Source organism: Fulmarus glacialis, unplaced genomic scaffold (genome assembly GCF_000690835.1).
Source record: "Fulmarus glacialis isolate BGI_N327 unplaced genomic scaffold, ASM69083v1 scaffold11285, whole genome shotgun sequence".
NCBI lineage: Eukaryota > Metazoa > Chordata > Aves > Procellariiformes > Procellariidae > Fulmarus > Fulmarus glacialis.
The window spans coordinates 66150-86751 of NW_009212375.1; the positions used below are offsets into that span (position 1 = coordinate 66150).

Sequence of the window (20602 nt, forward strand, 5' to 3'; positions counted from 1 at the left end):
ACTTTTTAAAGTTCTACGTATTTTGTACTAACTTTTAAAAATTATTTTTTCTACAAGGTTTTAATATTAGAACCAACAAAAATCTATCAGCCCTCATATCTCTCCATCAACAGTGAAGCCGAGGAGAAGACTGTATCTATCTGGCATGTGCTGCCTGATGACAAGGTACACCATGATGTTGTCTGTAGTGGTAACTTTTTTCACAATCTAAAAGTATGTGTGGTACATTCAGCATATAACATGTAAACAGTTGCATCTAATGATGGGTTCTGCAAAGGAGAAAAGTGTTTTAGTAACACATGGGAAGATGCTGTGGACATATATTGCCATGCATTTTTAATTTTTTTTTTTTCAATATGGCATTCTTAATTTTTCCTTTAAGTTCCTTTTCCTGGCCTTCAATGGATCTTTTGTCTCCATCATTTTTTAAAATAACTTGCATCTTCTTTCAGGTTGTTTTAAACCAGTATATAATATACAAGAAGTCTGTTGCTTAAGATTTCATAAGTACTTTACTGTCATCATACAAACAATGTAGCATAAAATTACTTATACAAACAGAACTATCTTCTTCCTGTACTTGCAGTATTGCTTGTCAGCTCTGGTAAATACTCCTTTAATATGAAAGTAATAGAGACTGGTGTTTTAAAATAGGAGCGGAATCAATCAAAAGCCAAAGAAGTATTTGGCAGAAGGATAGATAGATGCTCAGAAGGTCTAGAAATTGAAAAAACTGGGAAGTCCATATGTCAAGGTGTGAGAGAGCCAGGCGTATTTGGGAAGGAGCTTATAAAATCTGGAGATCCAAGGGGAGTGGAAAACCTAGAATGGTTGTTGCATTCTGGGATGCTTAGGAAGCAAACTGCTGGTAAGAGTGAAGGCAGGAGGGACATTGTAGAACCTCAGAGAAGGTCAGGAGCACGGAAATGTGGGGGGAGTATGTGAAGAGTGAATAGAGGCTGAGTCAGCTGGAAGCATAACACTGGTGATGGTGCAATTTGTAAGAACTAGGATTGTTCATTCTTCTGTGGCAGCAATTTTGTTTGCCTGCAGGATAGGACAGTGAAGATCTATTTTTCAGGTAATCAATGCTTCAGCTTTCGTACTTGTAGTCTCTTAAAGAAGAAACATTTCTGCATGCAGACTATGTGAGGCCGCACTGCTTAGAATTTTTGTTGTGAGTTCATGAGAAAATGTAAATGGACAGTGGCTAAAATAGCATATTTAGAGCACAAACTGACATGTTTGCCTAGACCAATGAATTTCTGTTTATTTGTGGTTTATTCTGACTGATGGTTCTCCAAGTAGGCTCAGCCTCTGAGAATAATATGAAAAATAAATTCATGCAATTCTTGGACAAACCCAAAATTTACCACACAGTAAATAATGATTTTTCAGTACTACAGAGTAAACCTAGCTATTGTAAAATATCCGTTCTGAAAGTATTTCTCTATTCAGAACTTAGTCTATTTAGAAACTACTTGTACGTGCATTTTTTTGTTGTTTTTGTAGGCTTTTTTTGGTGTGTATGTAGTTCACCTCCAAACAATACTTTCCATTCTGTTAAGTGGCTTATCTATAGTATAAGAAGGAACACAGGACTAGGAGGAATTTTCTGGAGTATTGAGTCCTGTTCCCCTCTGTTGCAGACACTCTTGCCATATAATGTTTCGCACAAAGTGATCAAGCTCCGTCTGAATACTAGCGTAGGTTTCACAGATGGCTGTTTGTGCCGGAAAGTGGTTTGAGAATGCCACTGCACCTCTAGAAGAGCCTAAATGGGAATACTGCTGGTGAAGTAGAAGAGCGTTACTTTAAGTCTTCTAGCTTTCAGTCTGAATTTGTTTGTTGCCATTTCATACTCATTTGTTCTTTTGCTAACACAGTGTTTGTGTAAAGCGATCCTTTCTCTCTGTTTACCTTACAGTATTTTCAAGGAGAATTCTAGTATCTCTTAGTGGTTTGTTTTTTTTTTCGGGCAAAACAAGTAGGGTTGGTATACTGGCCACACATGGCATCTCATTGCCATGACTTCTTATGTTCCAGTTTGAGTTAACCTTACCTGGGCATGTGCACTCATATTCCACAAATGGTATTTCATGGTGCATTCATATGTCTTTTAGCTACTGGGATATTTTGCTCGATACTTTCAGCAATGGCCTTTTTCATAGCTGTGTGACTTGACTGCCCAGTCATCCTGTGACTGGCAGAAGGATTTGGATGTATTAGTCTGTACCTGTTCGGTGTTCAGTAGATAGCTATTTTGGCTTTGCAGAATTTTTAATGTTTGCTTTGTAACATCTTCCATTATTGTAATTCTGTTATTCCATTTTTAAAGTTTCTTTATAGTATGTTATATTTTTTCTTTTTCTTTTCCCCTCCTTCCTGATTTGGGGAGTGTATCTCTGTATTTTCTGCAGTTTAGTGTTTTCCTGTTTTTGCTGCCCTAGTGTTAATCAATAGCATTAGACAAGGTCAGTTGTAAATGCACTCCCTAATACTTTTGCCCTGGCCAGAATCCTTACTGTGGTGAGCTTGTTCAGTAGCCTGGGATCTGATTGATACTCAGTGCAGGCATCCTTGCCCTGCGAGCCATAACACCCGTCAAAATAATGCAATGGGCAATTTGGTAGGTACCCCTTCAGCTGTACAATTACAGTCTGTTGTTGCAAGTTTGTCAAAGTCCTTAGAATCCATCAGAGACCTTACAGAGAGAAAAGGGACTAGAAAAATTTGGAGACACCAGCTTCCTTTTCAGTTGGATATAACCAGTATATATTTGTCTTTGGCAAAAGATTTTGTGATGGGAATTGATGTATAATTTGTCAGCCCACTGCAAAGAGAAAGACTCTTACTTTGATCCTTACTAGGGTGAAAACAGGCATTTTAGGGGCTGATTAATAAGCAAAGACCACCTATCCCTACTGCAAGGGCAGGTTAGACAGCTGGGTTTGGAAACTGCTTCAGCTGGCCAATTTCAATCTACCTACAATAGGTCTGTCAGAGCTTTACTAGCTCATGCTTCAGATTTCGGTTCATTTTGGCTCATAAATTAAAGGTTTTACTTATTTTCCAAAATTCAATCAGTGCTCTAAGAATAAGAATTACAAGTTGCGAAGTGTATGAACTTCCTTTCATGCACAAAGAAAATGAATTTCCGTTTCAAACCCAAACTGGAACTCAGTGGAGCCTGCAGCCAGCAATTTTGTAATAAATAGGCAAATGAGAGTCAATACCAGGATAAATAATGTGGCCTCTTCCTTTTCTGTGGCTTTTTTGGCAGCGTATCTCAATATTTATGCCTTTAATAATACCAAGTTTAACACAAACAAATGCCTATAAAAATCAGATAGCATTATATTTTGTAGAATGCATATTACCTTTGCCTTGCAGTTCCCTAATTTTAGCAGCCCTTTCCGCATGGGGTTAGAGGAATGCAGCAGTGCTGTTGCAAGTTTGAAATAGAACAGCCTGTCTCTGTTTCGCATTGGCTTCTGAATCCATTTTGAGTTTTGTTTTGGGTGGTTGGTGGTTTTTTGCCTAACCAAAGAACAGATGCTGAATTTGGATAGCATGCCTGATATGTTTACTCCAGTGTATTCAAAACTTGGCAAGATCATGAGGGACATAACTTTTATATTATTTCATTGCCTGAAAACATCGTGTGGTAAATGAAAGATGTATGAATTTGTGAGAGATTAGTTGCACGTAGATGACAGGTAAAACCCACAATACTTATGCTGCTTGTTATGTTTCTTGAGCATTTCTGCCTGTCAGGATGTATGTTTTAACTTTTTTAGATTTCAGATTATTCCCAATAGTGGGAATTGGACAAGTACCTAAGCTCTGAAGAGAGTTTCCAAGCATGGAAAATTGGAAAGTGGCAGAGTTTGTATACAGAGGGAGGAGTAAAAGACAGTGCAGATACACCCTCCTTATTAGCAGAGGGATTGAGTTGGTGATCTATCTTCATGCAAGAGAACCAGGCAACTCAAATAGTAGTTTCAAACACTTCATACTAGCATCAGTTGCTACCTCCACTTCAAGATGCAATCCCATCTTTTCTTAGTGTCAGGCTATTCTCCTGTTCCTGTACCCCACTAGAGAAACACTTCCCCCCATTTAACATTGAAGAGATAACTGGAGTACCGCTTTGTACTTTACAATTATAATAGTGTGAAGCTTGTTCTTCAAGAAGGATGTTTGCTTGTATTTTTGGTATGTTGTGTTAGGCATTTTATATTAGCATCACAACCTTTAATGCGATTTGAGCAGGAAAGGAAGAATTACAGAGGAGGAGAAAATTGATGTAGAGAAATGTAGAGATGTTAAAGAAAGCTGTTAGAGCTGGGAGAATAATTTCCTCTATCATTTGCTGGACATTGTGCAACTATTTTGGCAGTGTATCTGTTCTGACTTCTGTATATTTCACTATTCATGAAATGTTTTGTAAGCTACACATTTTCATGTCTTCTTTTGGAATACATTTGATTATGTTTGTGTTTGACATTAAGCCCTTATGCTATAAATTACCTTTCGGTAAGAAATGTCTCTGTGCCTTTTAATTGCTCAGGTCACTAAAATGGCAAATGAAATTCAGCTCTAGAAAGCAGTTTCTTCATGTGTGTTGCTCATTGTGGTGGGATCCCAAGGTTGCTAGGACTTTGAGATGGTGTAGTCCCACCTTTTCCTGAAAGGAGAATGTTTTCATGAGAAGATACAAAAGGCTTCTGTTTCCTACAGTAAAGTTTTTATTAGAATATAAACATAGAGCAGTATGACTGTCTACAGAGAGGACTCAGTTTTGCTGAATGTGACGGATGTAAATTTTAAAGATCTGAAAATAAGTGAGGCCTGGCCCGTTGTGTTTTCATAGGGTGGCTTCTTTCTTCCAGCCTTGTTTATTACTCCAGCAGCTCTTAGGCGTTTTGGTACACTCTTGCTGCTCTCTTCTGGATTCTTAGGGAAATAGTCTCCTTTCTCTTTCTTTGGACACTTGGCCTTCAGATTTGCTCCTTCCCTGGGCAATTCCTTCTACTTTCCAAGAATTTCCCACTTTGCTCTCCAGCGTCAGACTTCCTGCTTGTAGCTCTCTCCGCCTGGTCTTCCCGCACGCTGGGGCACTGAGCATGCAGAGCAGGCTCTTGTTCTCGCAGGTGGAATTTTTTCCCCCCACTTCCCAGAGGGTCGCGTGTGACCCCAAGTTCAGCACCCAGACCAGGCTATGCTGACAGCCCTTCCGATCTGCTCTTTTGCATACTTTGTAAAATAGTATGTTTGTATGTTTGCAGACCAAACAGTGAAGAAACAAGCAACCCAAAACTTCTATCTAGAACTCCTGTCCCTTTGGTTTTGGGTGGGAAGAAAAAAATGCCCTGAAGAATAACTTCAGGGCAGTAATTAAACAGTAATAGGCCGTTAAAATTCAAGTGTTTCTCTTTCCATCTCTTGAGTTCCGTATCTAGAAGATATGCCTACTGGCACTTCATTCGTAAAAAGGAATGTTTTATTTATTTATTTTCTTCTGCGTGTTACAGAAAGGTATCCACGAGTGGAACTTCAGTGCTGCTTCTATCAGGGGAGTAAGGTAAGTTTTTTCCCTTTCATGTTTTGAAATGAAAAGAGTAATTGAATGAGTATTGTATTAAGCTGCTGCTGTGGACCTTGGTGGAGTAACAGACACAGAATTGGAGCAGAGCATTGCAGGTACTTTCAGAGGTGCCCTGCTCTAAGTGAAGCCCCAGGACTCTTGTTCCGGATTCAGAAATGACTGCTTGCAGGGTTCATTATGTAAAAATTAGCAAACATAGCCCATTAACTAAAAAAACCTAATATTTTCTAAAAGTTGGTAGTTACTTTATGCTAATTAAGATTGAATTAATATCACTGCCAATGTTTCGTGTCACAGCCAGGAGCTGGTTGGCACACAGAATGAGTAAGCCAGGGAGTAACATGTGGATGCAGAGCGGAAGGAGACGAGAAACTGATAAGATCAGGGTGTCTTGCAGTATCCTTATTGCTTACCTGGTGTTGGGTTTTAGTGTGAGAGTGTACTTTTGGGGTTGTTTTTGTTTCTGTGTCTGTTTATGGGTATGGCAGCAAAACTGTTTCAGAGAAGGCCCATAAGGAGAGGAGTCTGTCAACGCAGAGTGGTGGTTAGACCACAAAGTGAAAACATGAAGGTTGTTTGAGAGAAGAGAAAAGGGAGTCAATAGAAGAAGAAGGAAGAAAACAAAACAAAACAAAAAAAGCAACAACCCCAAACGTCCCGAAGATTCATGTGGAGTAGGTTAACATGGATTAATAAATCATAGGATCAGGAATGACACGTGCGAGACTGGCTTGACTGGATTAGAAGAGAACGATGTTAGATGTTCAAGGCCACCTTTTTTTCTTCAGCACACTTCCCTCTTTGGGATGGGGCCCGTGAGATAATGACAAAGGAGGATGCTTTGCCATCTATGTGCTTGATTTCAGCAAAATGTTTTCTGTCTACTAGGGAGACGACTTCTAGGAAGAATTCTTTACTGGAGAGGGATTTAGTCCGGATTGTGTGCCCTATTGTCAGTAGAGGACAGCTGAATCTGAGCTGGTGGGTCTGCTCCGCTAGCCCAGGTTGAATGTAGTGCATCTGATTTGGCAGGGTCCAGCCTTGCAATTTGTATCTTCTGATAGAAAGTAGTGTTCTACCACTGCTGTGACCTCTTCAGATCAATTCTTCATCTTAATCTCTTTTTTTTTGAGGATTTATCTATACTTTGGCATCCTGCAACTTTCCACTTTGGTGTTTGCTTTTAGTGTAATTAAAAAAAAAAAGCAAGTCCAGAAATCTTACTTTTTTTTTTTAAATAGTCATTGCTCTGTTCTAATAATAACTGTTCCATACACACAAAACTGTTGCTATGTCTGCAGTACATTTTTGCACAGATGGATGACTCTTTTTCCTTCCAAAAAGTAACTTAAAAAAACTGAACTATCAATAGGCACAGAAATTCAATCCTGTGGGATTCAGCTTATTTTAGGCAAAAATTGCAATGATACGCTTAGTTCAGTACGGTTTGAGTTTTGGTTACAGTATGTTTTTGTGTGCTTCTAAAAAAAAGAAAAAAAAAGTATTTATTTATTGTGTCCCCCTCCCTTTTTTTTTTCCTTCGCCTTATTAAACCATGGTATGGTCAGTACCGTTTCTGGTGTACCCTCCTGCATTTGTTGTTTAAACTGTCAATTGCTGTTTAATTTGTCAATTAAATTTCCAATCTGTTCATCTGGACAGATGTCCAAAAGAACTTGGAAGACTTTACAGCGAGCCAAGAGTCGCTGTGAATTCTTAGAAAACTCTCTGGCTGCCTCCACGAGGAGCTGCAGGGGGAAATCTTTATCTTATGCAAGTATAAAACTGAATAAGCCTTTTTCTCTTTTTCTTTTCTTTCTTCCAAATATATGCAAGTTTCTGATCACTTAATTTTTCAGTGTTTTTCATGGTTTTTTCCTAGTTTTATGAAGGCAGGTATTCTTTGGAGTGGGACAGCCTTCAGACCCAGGCCTGCTTCTAATCTATTTTTGTATCCAGGCTGTTTTTGGCTCCTTTGAAGCAGTCTAGGAAGGGGGAGTTCCCAGCTTTGTGAGGATTCTCAGCCTTTCTAGAGCAGTAAGAGCCAGCTTTAGAGGTGCAGCCTTAATGTACAAGGCAGGTCTTTGTACATCTTGGTGGCTTTTTCAACAAAGGCCTCCATAAACATTTACTGCGTTACCTAAGGAGACAGCAGGTCTGAAGAGACATATAGCATTGAAATAGCTGATGTTTTTGGTAAATACTTCAAGGAAGTGACTGAGGGCTCACTTCTTCTGTGTGCTGTGTATCGGCCGGTGTAATCAACGTCTTATTTTCATGAGTAATAGAGTTCAGCTCTCAAGAATTGCAAAGGGACTTGGAAAGTATATAGAGCGCTCTGAGCAGCACAGTGCTAAATCACACTCCCTATGCAGGGAGTCATAGTATTTGGGTTTAGCTTAACAAACTCATTGATTAGCAGTTTGTGTGCCGATGTAAATAACTCTGCTTTTGTCATATGCCTTCTTGACGACTTAAACAGAAATGTTTATTATTGAATCAGGCCAAAAAGTACTGTTAATCTTAAAAGCTTCATCAGAGCTTTTGGAACATGGCTGCTACCCCAAGGTGCTTTGCATCTTAGGTTATCCAGAAAAGTCCCTAGTGTTCTGCAGAGCAGACATCGTATGAGCAAAAAGATACCATCTTTATTTTTCCATTTAAAAGGAATAAATAAAGTAGCAGACTGAAGTTGCTAGACTACAAGTTGGCTTTTTCTCAGTGTTCGGGACAAGCCCTGGATTGAGAAATAACTGCTGCTTGTGTTGTTTCCGTGGGAGAGCGCCTCAGAGGTCATGCTGATGAACGTAGTGTTAGAAACAGTGAAAAAGTTGGATTCAGATCTGCATCCAGTTTTCCTCGTAGCTTAAGAATTGATGACAAGGATGTTCGTCTTCCATCCCAAGTTCTTGGAGCTTGGCATCTCATTAGGCTGCTTAATTATGATAGGAGGTGTCTGTACTGCTACACTTCTAGAGAACAGACGAAAGTTCCACAGAGCTGCTTTTCTGTGGTTGCTGCCAGTGCTCAAGTGTTTTATCTGCTGCTTCATCTGGAAGTATTGGTAAGCAGTAGTTACAGCATTTGCAGTATTTCTCATTGACTAAGGGGAGTTCTGGACACACACGAGCTGGGCACAAGGCCACGCTGCACCGTGCTTCCCTGTTTGTCTTTGGAGTTTTGCAAATTCAGCCCCAATTCTGCTGTTGTAGAAGTCGGTGGGTACTGTGTGTGCTCAGGAACTGTCAGAATGAGGCATTTCCCGAGCAAATTATCCTGTCTCTTTTTATAACTTGGTAGTTTTTAGTCTTCCTTTTTTCACTTTAACAACTTTTTTTTCAGGGAGGAAGGCAACATATAAGCAATGTAAACACTCACTTAAAGGCCTTAAATATTTATGAATTTGCCTGCCCTCTGTGTACACTCCACATTCTTACCTTTTTATTCACTGCTGTGTTAGTCAGTGGCTTCTGTGCACGTCAGGTTTAAACTGACAGTTTAATCAGTAAAATGTTTAAACTCACATGGAACTTGAAATGAATGAGTAATTCTGTTACTATCAGTTACTCCATATCTGGAGAGTTTACCTATATGCTTGAAAAACTTGAATTAAATGTTAGTTTATAACCTGGGGACAGTGACTGTCTTCCCAGATGTGTACCTTACTTAGCACTTGTGAATTTTTCCTAATGTAAAAATAAATGACTCGCCACACCCAAAGACAAATATTCTTATAATGAATCTCGCTTTATTAGTACCTTTATGAAAGGCAGGCTCCCCAGCTTGTCTAAAGAGCCATTTGTTTATCAGAAGTTACAGGGCTCTACAATAGAGGAATCATAAAAGGAAGCAAGGATCAGACAACCTTAGACACCTATTAAAGGTTGAAAATTACAAGTATTTCCTGATATTTAAAGAAAAACTGTTTTGTTAATCAGATCATCAATCCTTTGGCACAACATAGAATACCATTCTACTTTATTGTGCTATAAATTAATTAAAGACATGATGGCTATCTTCATCCAGCTAAAATAGATTGATTTCACTAGGGCTGTGGGTTTTGTCCAGTATCTTAAGAATGTTACTAAGGAGGCTTAATTTGTCTTGGTTTCTCAAATACTGTATTATATTCCCTTGTAACACCTCTAGCCTTCTTTTTTTTTCCTTTTCTAATATAGCAACAATCAATTATACTGCATGAGCTTGACACCTGGCACTCAACATGTGACAAAGTTACAGAAAAAGCTATTTCAAATAATGTTTAATATTTCCTATAAGGAGCACAGTAATGACATGCACATAAAACAGTTCTGGTGAATTAGTATCTTTGCAAGAGCTGCAGCCTAATTGGGGTAGAAGACAGACAACTGTCCCAGAGTTTGCACCTCTTCTGCTCTTCTGTTGAAACAACTATGCATCCATAAGAAATAGCATACATACTTTTTCATTCCCTTTGTTCTCCTGTTATAGCAGGTAACACCAAAACTGAAGAAAGGTGTGGGTGGGCAGGGGTGGTAAAGTCATTCGTGTCATTTTTTGATGCTGACTTAATTTTAAAATATTTTTCCAAAATCCTATCAACGTACCAATTCGCAGGGAACCGATCAGAAATTTTTGTATTCAGGATTGAGCTGTGACTGATTTCTAAAGCAGGAAGAACTCATGATTTGAGTTCAAAGTCCAGCTTTCTAATGTGATCCTGAAAGGATGTTTCATCCTGGCTGCAGGAGTGGAAATTAAGGGCCTTACCTAAGTGCGCTGAAGACAAAAATGACTCAGGTCAATGGAAATAATCTCATTAACTTCTTTGCTCCTACTCTCTCGGGCAATGTGTGGACCAGGGGGCAAGCTGAATGATAGCAAACAGCAGAATGTGAACTTTGGAGGATACAAGAGTGTAATTTTACAATAAGGAAAAACTATGGCTTCTTAGGTTTAATCTGGTGCTTTCCCATATTAAATGGGTTGATCTGTATGGTGTGACATAGCCGGTATAAGTCCAAATGCATCTTTCCAATAACATGTTCTGCTTGGCTGTTCTTTCAGCATTTCGAAGTTTGAAGAACGGTGCTGTTTCTTATACGTGCTGCACAACTCAGATGACTTTCAAATCTATTTCTGCACAGAACTTCATTGCAGAAGGTGTGTCACTGCTGTTATTTCAGAAAAAAATCGGCCTGTGATGGGGTAGATGGTGTCTGCATGCACAACAGGGACTGACTGTTTCAGAACTAATGGTGAACGTTTATCTGAGCATCTCCAGTGATGACCATCTTTCATGCGAAAGCTTAATACTGCAGTAGCCTGGAGATGTATGAGGTTTGAAGGGTCAAAGTGCAAGCTCAGACAAGCATTAGAAACAAATATGATTACAAATTTAATTTTTTTTTAACACACTTTGTGGGATTATTTTTTTGAATACTTACCATATTAAAGTTTACTACAAGTGTTGTTGCCCCCGATCCATCAAAGCATCCTAAACTTGAAAGGGACTTTGTGCAGTAGGAATGTTTCAGGTAACAATGACGTCTGGTCAAGATTTCTCTTTTACTGTAACTAAAATTTTATTTATGATTACGAAGAAGCACACTTGATTTCCTTTACATTAGTATCATGTTTACATAAGTAAGATTGAACCAGTATCCCCACAGGAAACTTGGCAAGGGTTCGTTGCATAAAATTAGGGGTGTCTCAGATTCTCTAAGCTCTGATTCTGCTCCATAAGCTTGAGGGCTGTGGTTTTGAATTGATCCAGAAGGCATTCCCAGAGGAAATTTCATGTCTCTTTGTGCTAAAAAAGACTGCAATTTTACCAAAAATCACAGCGGTACTCCATATTAATGGCTGCGGCCACCTCCCAGCTCAATCCCTAGCTTGTCCTCTCATCCATTCTAGTTCAGATAGGTTCTTCTACTGTGTTTATGCCCGTTCGTATCTGAGCACTTCTAAGATGAGTAAGCAATACCTTAGCATGACACGGTATTTGTACTTGCATTCTTTCAATGGGGAGAAGTCATATGTAGTAATGTATTTTTTTTAAATGGGAAGTTGTAAAATAGACCCCCTTTTCATTCAATCAAAAACTTGACGATAAACTTCCTGCACTTCAAAAACTCTGCCAAATGTAGACAAGACTTCTAGGCACTTCTCATGATGCTTCACTGCTTTCATTGGACATAAAGAAACAGTGGTATAGGATGAGAATTTCACCTGTTATGTGGATTTTGAAATATGAATTCCATTAATAATTTCAGACATCATAGATGTCTTGCACGTATAAAAGGAGTACGTAAAAGAAGTAGGAAAACTATAGATTTTGACTGTTAATTCTCCATATAAACAAAATTTTTTTTTTTCTTTTTGCCAACAAACTTTTACACTGAGTTTATACTTACTACACTTAAGTCCTATTTTGGTTCATTCATTACTTTCAAGAGGAGTGTTCTCTTTGTCCCAATACTGTCTAAAGTGTGTATTTGGTTTGCTTTTCTCCCCCCCGCCCCCAACAGGTTTTTTGACATGGTGAATAGTATTACTGAAGAAATAGGGAAGACTACAGAGGAAGGGGAGTGTGATGGAGACTCTCTAGAGGTATTTTTACTTTTTTTTCCCTCCCAACATATTAAGGTTTTTGGGCTTCTCATATAGCGTTTCACTGAAGGGAGTAAATTACTCATCCCTTCTCTGGAAGAAGTTAGACAAGTTACTGTTTACAAAATTTTATCCTCTACTGTTTATAAATTAATGATTCTTTTTAGTGGTTCTCATGTAGTTTTTATAACCATCATAGCTAAATCGCTCGTATTTCAGTTAGCATACTTGCTTGAGAAGGTACTCAACTCTGGAATTCTCCAGTTGTGGCTTATTACAGAGTGACTCTTGTAACACTTACTTCAGAGTGTAATCATACTCAGGCAGCATTAGCATCTGTTTAAATTTTAAAGACTGTTTGTTGTCTGTTGCATGCATCACTAGAATCATGTACACTTAATTATTGGCAGGTCGTCTGCACAACAAGTAAGGATATAATTGTAGTAGGGGAAAGCTTGTCCTTGCTGGTTACCATCTGTAGGCAAGCACGGCAATGAACAGCAGACTCAAATCGGATGATGATGTTGGTGCTGCCAGGAGTCTGTTTATACCCTCAACCCACTAACTCACACTGAAGCTTAGGATGGCCTACTTCTGCTACCACGCGTTAGCTAAGTTATAGCTTGCCTGGGTATGTCATTACACACTGTATTCTCACCTTGGGTTTCTATCTGAACATACGCATAGTTGAAAAGTGAGTACAGGGCCATTGGGTGCCATGCAGTACTTAGGGTGTTTAGGCTTCTTTTTAGGTGGCAGCGAACAGGATAGAATACCTAAGCCCATGTCCCATCACATGAAAATCTGGTGTCCCGAAGCTCTAGAGACATCCAGAACTGACTGAGAGAGTCAGTACTGGATAATGAGTACAGCCCTCTGTCCCAGTTTTGATGTTGGCATTTTATAATACATCTGAAATCCGCGATGGGACAAACAGAAACCACTAGGGTGACTTGTGGGATAGAAAAATACCCTATAATGAGAAGCTTAGGGTGCCTAATTTGTTTATTTTAGCAAAAAGAAAAGCAGTGGGTGACTTGATTACAGTGGGTAAGTATTTTTACAGGGAAAATTACTATGTGCTAATGGTCTCTTTAATCTATTGAAGAAAAACAAAATGAAATACAGTGACACCAAAGAAGTTTGAATTAAGAGGCATGACTTCACCATGAGAGTAATTAATTGTTGAAACAAAGTACTAAAAGAAGTAGTCGAGTCTCTCTTTTATTGAAAAGATAGCAGTCTTTATTGGGAGGAAAAGAAAAAATACTTTATCTAGGCATGAGCTACTGGGCTTAGCATGGGAGTGAGCATGTGAAATTACATGTCAGTGTTACACAAGAGGACAGATCAGATAATCTTATCTAATGACTGTTTCTGGACTGGCCTTAAACTCTTTGAAATTCAAATTCAGCCGAAACTGTGCTTAATAGACTGCAGTCGTGACTAACCTCCATTGGCTGACCTGGCACTGGCAAAATTGAGGCTGTGCTGGTTTTGGAAGATGTGGTCAGGTCAGGAGAGCATCTGGAACAAATTAAGTGTATCCTGCCTTACTTTCGATGTCTGTGTGGGAGCCGAAGTGCTCAGTTTGGCGCAGAGTGCCCTCTGTCGTCTTCTCTTGTTTTTACAGCACCTGCCAGCAGAATTGTGGATGTTGTTCAGTAAGACATGCAAGTGTAACTCCACAGAACAGGTAAAGGCTAGCTTAGCTTTATGCACCTACTTGAAATGGCTACCTTAGAAGCCAGTGCTTCCTGTACAGTCAGTGGAGAAATACAGACGTGTCTGCATGGTATCCGAATTGTCTTCTTGAAGTGTTTTTCTTTCCTTCTCCATAGTCTGCAGAAGGCAACTAGTGTCCTGGATGCCTTAATTATGAGCACAGCGTCAGATGGAATAAATCTTATCCCTCTGTTTCATTTCATGTTGTTGTTTGCTTTGCAGTATGATTATGAATATGATGAAAATGGCGAGCGAGTCATTCTGGGGAAAGGAACTTACGGCATTGTGTATGCAGGACGAGATTTGAGCAATCAAGTCAGAATTGCTATTAAAGAAATCCCAGAGAGAGACAGCAGGTATAGTAACTGTGGCTGATTCCAAATTTTGTGCATTACATAATTTCATCAGTAACATGATCAACCAGTTTGCTGATTACGGAGTACCTCTTCTACAAAGCTGCCAATAAATTACCTGTCTGTGTATATAATGGTGTTCCCTATTTTTGTAACTAGACGTTTCCAAGTTGCAGAGTAGATCATGATCACAACTGAGAATTTAGATGTTTACTGGTTTTGGTACTAGTAGTTTATAATACTTTTTCTTTCCGAAATAAATATTGCTGAAGTACAGAATCTCTCAAACACCTAGTGATAAGCCCTACTTAGACATGCTCAGGCACCTCCTTATAAAAGAACTATTGAAAGTCATGATTTGCGGAGTCCTTTAAAATTCTGAGCCTGAATTGTTGATGAAGACATTTTCCTTTCCTGTTTTTTGCATCATTTATTATGAAGCCCCTTAACATTAGAATAAATCATGTGGGATGTTCTTTTTGTCCACTTTTTTTAATGCAGAGTCTCTTTATATATGTGTTGCCTTCTCTCATTTATAAAGGTTGCCATGTAAAGACCAGACACTTGATGTCCTTAGTACTTGTATATCTGGAGGCTTGCAGTGTATCCTATTTTGAATACATAGATTTCCACAGATGTTGTGATAAAAGTGATAGCAAACCTAAAGATAAGATTTTTCAAATGAATCTGACTGTATTAAACTGTCGAATTATTCTTAAATTCTACATTCGCCTTTGGTTTTTGTAGTCAAGTGTTGTACAAGCTGCTGCTTAACAGGTGACTTGAGTGCCTGGATCTTTAAAGCGTCTCTCAGACAGACTGTAAAATATTGTGAAAGACACTAACTCAGGCTTATGTTCAGGAAAGCTGTGAAAAGTAGGAAATAAAGTTACTGCCATGGTTGGTTACAGAAGGATAAATCCCTCCTTTCCCAATGGTTAAAGAAACAATTTTTATGAAGGAAGCTCTTCTCATAAAGACAGACACTGCTTGGTAGCAGCATAAATGAATGTAGGTAAAATATCGAGAGTACCAACTGGAGAATTTTTGGCCATCATTTCAGTCGGGAATGGAATCCGTATTTCCAAGTTTCTTGTCGTCTTTTGCCCATTTGGCTTTTTTGGTTTACTACTATGTTCTAATGGATAGCTTGTCCTTTGGCAGGATTTCCCATATTTTGGCATGCTGCATTTCCTCTGTAGGAGGAAATACCTGTATCCTTGTTTGTGCAGTTGTTCAATCTACAACTAATATCAGGAAGGAAGCTGGTTGTACCCGTCCCTACATATCAGTCGTCTTAAAGAGTGTGCTGGTGTTCAAAACAATAAATACAAGAGGTTATTTTAACCCACCACAGTGGCTGTTATTCTTCTCACTTTTATCTAGAATATATGTCCCTGGGGGTAAAACCACTGTTTGTGGAAAAGGAACATTATTCTCTACAACCTATCCAGCATTAAATTGCATTGGAGCCTAGATTTGGCAGGACACTGTGTGATAATTCTTATAAAGTTCTCTTTGTGTAATTTGCAGACTGTGAAGGTCAGTAATGCCACCTGGGATGGTGTCTCTTGTGGGCCTTCCTTGGTTATTCTGTCCTCACTTAGTTGTTCTTTGATGTTTAAAAAAAATGAATCCTTCTAAATCTTTTTGAATTCGTATATATTGGCTGTTCAATATGGATATTTGTGTGGTCTAACAATTTTTTCAAACTCATAATATTTTAAAGATACTAGAACTTAAATGATGGAAAGGGGAGTCCTTCCATCCTCTATATTGTCATTGTAAATTTAACTTCAAGGTGTGTTATAATTTCTCAGAAAGTATGGCTTCATTACGTAAAACAATTTCTTGACTCAAAATAGAGTTGCAAGCTTTGTGCTAAGAAGAAATTTGTTGTTTGTAACAACTGTGGTTAATAGAAAGATAGCCTCAATAGAGCAGTAACTACTTTAAAGGGGGGGGGGGGGAAAATCCAGATTTTTCTTCTCCAATACACATCTTTAAAAGAATTTTCAATGGAAAAGGTTTCAGGTTCAATGTGCAAAGCATACTGGAAAAGAGATTATTAAGAAGCTGCTAGTCTTTCATCTGGGCTTTCAAAAATATTTACAGGCTTCCAGGACAAATTTCAAGTATTATTCTTTTAATGGAGAAGTAAGAAAAAATTATTAATTAATTTCTGATTAATTATGACCTGATCTTTTAGCACTTTGAAAGAAATCTATAGAAAGAAAAGGATTAATCTCTGAAGTTAATTCTTATCATTTTCAAAGTAAAAATGACCATCGTTTGGATTCATAAGAAATAGTTAAGTTCTGAGTCAGAGCATGGCCAGAAATGCAGTGATTTCTGTGCAAAAAGCAGTGAGTCTTCGACACTGCTATATGTTAAATATAAGCTACTGAATAATTTACTTAATTGTCAGGAAATGTTAGACTACGGAGATACATTCTGAAAGAAAAGGAAACATTCCTCCCATGCTGTTGCTCTCAAATGCATTTCCAGTACTACAAAATAGTACCAGTGGCTGTATCAACTTTCCAAGTTAAAGTAAAATCATGTTAGTAGACAATAAGATCTAGCTTTCTAGGAGTTAGAATTTTTCTTTCTTTGTACCATTTAAAGTCTCCTAATGACTACATTCTAAAACAATAAATGCTTCATCCCACTGGACAATTTTCTTATGGCTTTATTTTATTTGCTAAATTATTTCAGTTGCTCAAGGCTCAACTGTGCAGTTTAAAAGTGCAGGGGGGAGAGTTATAATGGTCTTGCTGTTGCTGCTCTGAATGAATATCTCAATGAATATTAATAGAACTCAGGAATATACTCTCTGATGATTTTGCGTTTCTGAATGACTAATAGGGTAGTCAGAATCTTCATAGTTATGTGTGAAGAGGCAAACCAAAACTCAAATTAGTTTTTAGTGAATAGTCTTAGAGTTGCATAATCACACTCTTCATTAACCAAATACTTTCCTTGTTTTCTGCAACAGTTGTTTTCCAGAAGGGTTTTCAGATGCCCACCTTTTTTTTGGTGGTTTTTTTTTTCCCTCCTTTTCCTTCCACTTTTTAAAGAGTTCAGCCTCCACTTGTAGCTTGATGCTGTTAGGGTGAGCTGATAACTGCCTGCCCCAAAAGGGAGTGGAGCTCACAGGTACTTTTCTCCTAACAACTTCAGTTGCATTCCTGGCTCTAGGGAGAGCTAACTCCTGGACTTGAGGCAGCAGGAAGCTACCCCTCCTCCCAATAAATAAATAAAATGCAAGCTTTCTGCCAGTTCATTAAGGGATGAGAATGTACCAGTGTTGATGTGAAGTCTATGCTGAGAGCAACCTGCTGAAGGTGAAGGTGGCAGTAAAACTACTCCTTTTGGTGGCAAGTAGCTGCAAGGTTGAGTTTGCAGTTATGTTTAGTACTTCCTCAACGTAAGCATCTGAATATGTCTCCCACTTGCTCAAGACTCTGCAGCTCCTTCTTGCATCTGGACTGACAGAAGGAGGTCTGTGTCCTTCATCTATTCCAGCTACCCCAAAAGTCTGACTGCAGATGTTAGTGCTTTAGTGAAAATAGCCACCAGACTCTCAGCATTTGTCTGCGTTTTGCCAGACAATACACAGAATCTGGCAGCTGACCTGCTTCCAACTCGCCCGTGGTTGGAAGAAGAGCGTTACGGCTGGCGCAGGGAGCACATCAGCTGCTGAGCTCTGGTGGTGCTCCACGCTGGAGAAGGATCCAGACTCCAGAAACCTTCTTGGCAAGAAGACTGCTGGAAAGCTTACATCTCTGAAAAATATTTTACCTTGGACTAAATTACATTTGACGAAATTGTTTTGATCCGTTCTTCTGAATATCTCCCCATGAAATGATTCCTGTTTTCTAACTCTGATAGCTATCCACTCTTGCTTTCAGATAAGACTCCTACTTTAATTAATTAAAATGTAAATGGTGATTTGTTTTCATTAATGAGGTGATTTTAATTATACACTAACTTTATGGTTTACTAGTTCACTTTGGCACTAGTCTGAATCCAACCGCTTGCCCAAGTTTATTCTCTTCCAGTGGCTGGAGAGGAGTTCATTTTCCACAAATTTTGTTTTGCTCAGTCTATCTGTGTACATTTGTAACATTTTGTGTGTGTATGTATACACAACATTATATATATTTTATATATGTTATGTGTATTTATATGTGAATACATAATTTTGTAGTATGTGGTGGTCACAACCACTGTTGTTAAATGCATCTAACACACAGTCATTTTCAGTGTAAACGTTGTTTCATGAGACCTAAAATAGAACTTCAGCTGGTACAGTAAATGCAAGACACTCTTCCCGGAGGTCAATATTGAATAAACTGCTGCTTTTCTTTCCAGGTACTCCCAACCTCTGCATGAAGAAATAGCTTTGCATAAGCATCTCAAACATAAGAACATTGTCCAGTATTTAGGTTCTCTTAGTGAGAATGGCTTCATTAAGATATTCATGGAACAGGTGCCAGGTGGTAAGTTGTGTGGGAGGCTGGTTTTGTGGTGGGTTGGTTTGTGTTTTTAACATTTTATAAGTATAAAAACCTTTAGTACTGCAACAAGATATATTTCATGCAAATGTAACATTCTTAAATATCTCTTTCCTAAATTAATGGGGAAAACTGCATCTTCAAAGTGCTTGAGTCCTCTCATTCCATATTTAGATAGGATGTGCTAGTGATACAGCTCCGATCATTGCTGTGGCAGGTGAGCTCCTTTTACCTACAGATCAGAGATGATCTGTGATCATCATACTGGAAAGACTAGCTAGTCTCAGATGGCTGAGCCCTCCTCAGGTACCTAACACAAGAGAAAGGCGATTGATGATTGTTGCTTCTGTTCGAGACCAAAGAACTCTCAGCAGCCAGACGCAATGAAAATCCCTCTTCTTGAGCTTAGCTTTTCGAGAAACTGTGGGAGTTGGTGTGTGTACAAAGACATGCATGTGCACATCCACCCTTTTTCACTCTTTTACAACGTTCCCCTGGGGCAACTTCTCTCCAGGCATAGGAGAGGTGAGCACATTGATTAAATAGGTTCTGATCGGCCTGCTTGAGGAAGCAGACGCTTCTCTGCTGCAGCTGAGGCCAGTGGAGATACTGAGACTCTCTTTTTAATTACTCAGGCTGGTGATGATGCAAGTAAACATTCACCTGGAGGGGCCTTTGATTATAGAAGAGGTGCCTACACTTGGTTTGGGATTGATGTTTGTTGTTGGGTTTTTTTTTTTGTTTGGGGGAGAAGACAGAATTTAATTAGATTTTTACTCTCACTTTTTTGCTCTCCAAAATTATAGGCAGCCTTTCTGCTCTTCTACGATCAAAATGGGGACCATTAAAAAATAATGAGCAGACAATTGGCTTTTACACCAAGCAGATTCTTGAAGGATTAAAATACCTCCATGATAATCAAATAGTGCATCGAGACATAAAGGTAAGAATTTGCAGAGAATTAAGCCTGATAGTGTTATGTAACTGCATAACCATTTATTTGTCGTGTAACTTAAAAACTTTTTTCCCTAAAGTTCTTGTCACATACCCTCTCTGCTATTCTGAACTGTGGGTTAGGTAAGTGAACCATTGTTGATTTGAATTTGCACCAACAAAATATGGGTGGGTTTTTTTTTTTTCATTTTAGAAGAATTGCCATATAGCCACTTAAGAGGTGATAAAGTGGATATTTTTATTTCTGTTTTCAATGAGATGATCGAACTTTCATAAAAGCTTATTAGAAGTGAAGAAGATTGTGGATAGGATATTAGCAGGTTCTTTTGCAAGGACATTGCAGATGAAAAAATTCCCTTTCAAAAAAAAAAAAAGCCTTTTCCCCTCTCTTAGTGTTCTTTAATTGAATTCCCATAGTATTCCTGTAGTAGTTCTCTTTGAGATGAAGTTTCTGATAATGGGATTACATAAGGCAGGAACACTATTGATTCCTCTTTCATCTCCCCTCTTAAGAGCTTTAGGAAGTAATTGTTACTAAAGAATGCATTGTAGAAAAAGGCTATGCAAGAAGTCTTAGATGAGGAGTCAGCAGAGAAAAATAATTGCTCTGAATGTTCTGTTCCTCAGGGTGATAACGTGCTTATCAACACGTACAGTGGAGTGTTAAAGATTTCGGACTTTGGAACTTCAAAGAGACTTGCAGGAATCAACCCGTGTACTGAAACTTTCACTGGTATGTTCCCAGAGGAAACTCTTTCCTCATTTGAACTGTGCATGTAGGGTCAGAATCCACAGCAGCTGAACTTTCATTGACTTCAAATCAATGTAAAAGGTTGCTGCAAGAATAA

General features: G+C 38.6%; 1 protein-coding gene across 1 annotated transcript in view; it reads left to right on the plus strand.

Annotated features, from left to right (window-relative positions):
- The window catches only part of MAP3K5 (mitogen-activated protein kinase kinase kinase 5), a 75443-nt gene that overhangs the window by 34534 nt on the left and 20307 nt on the right, over positions 1 to 20602 (plus strand). Inside the window, exons 11-18 of the mRNA XM_009577865.1 lie at positions 58 to 165; positions 5538 to 5587; positions 10658 to 10753; positions 12121 to 12202; positions 14150 to 14283; positions 18658 to 18785; positions 19607 to 19743; positions 20382 to 20487. Coding sequence (XP_009576160.1) covers positions 58 to 165; positions 5538 to 5587; positions 10658 to 10753; positions 12121 to 12202; positions 14150 to 14283; positions 18658 to 18785; positions 19607 to 19743; positions 20382 to 20487 — 841 coding nt within the window. The remainder of the gene's footprint in view (positions 1 to 57; positions 166 to 5537; positions 5588 to 10657; positions 10754 to 12120; positions 12203 to 14149; positions 14284 to 18657; positions 18786 to 19606; positions 19744 to 20381; positions 20488 to 20602) is intronic.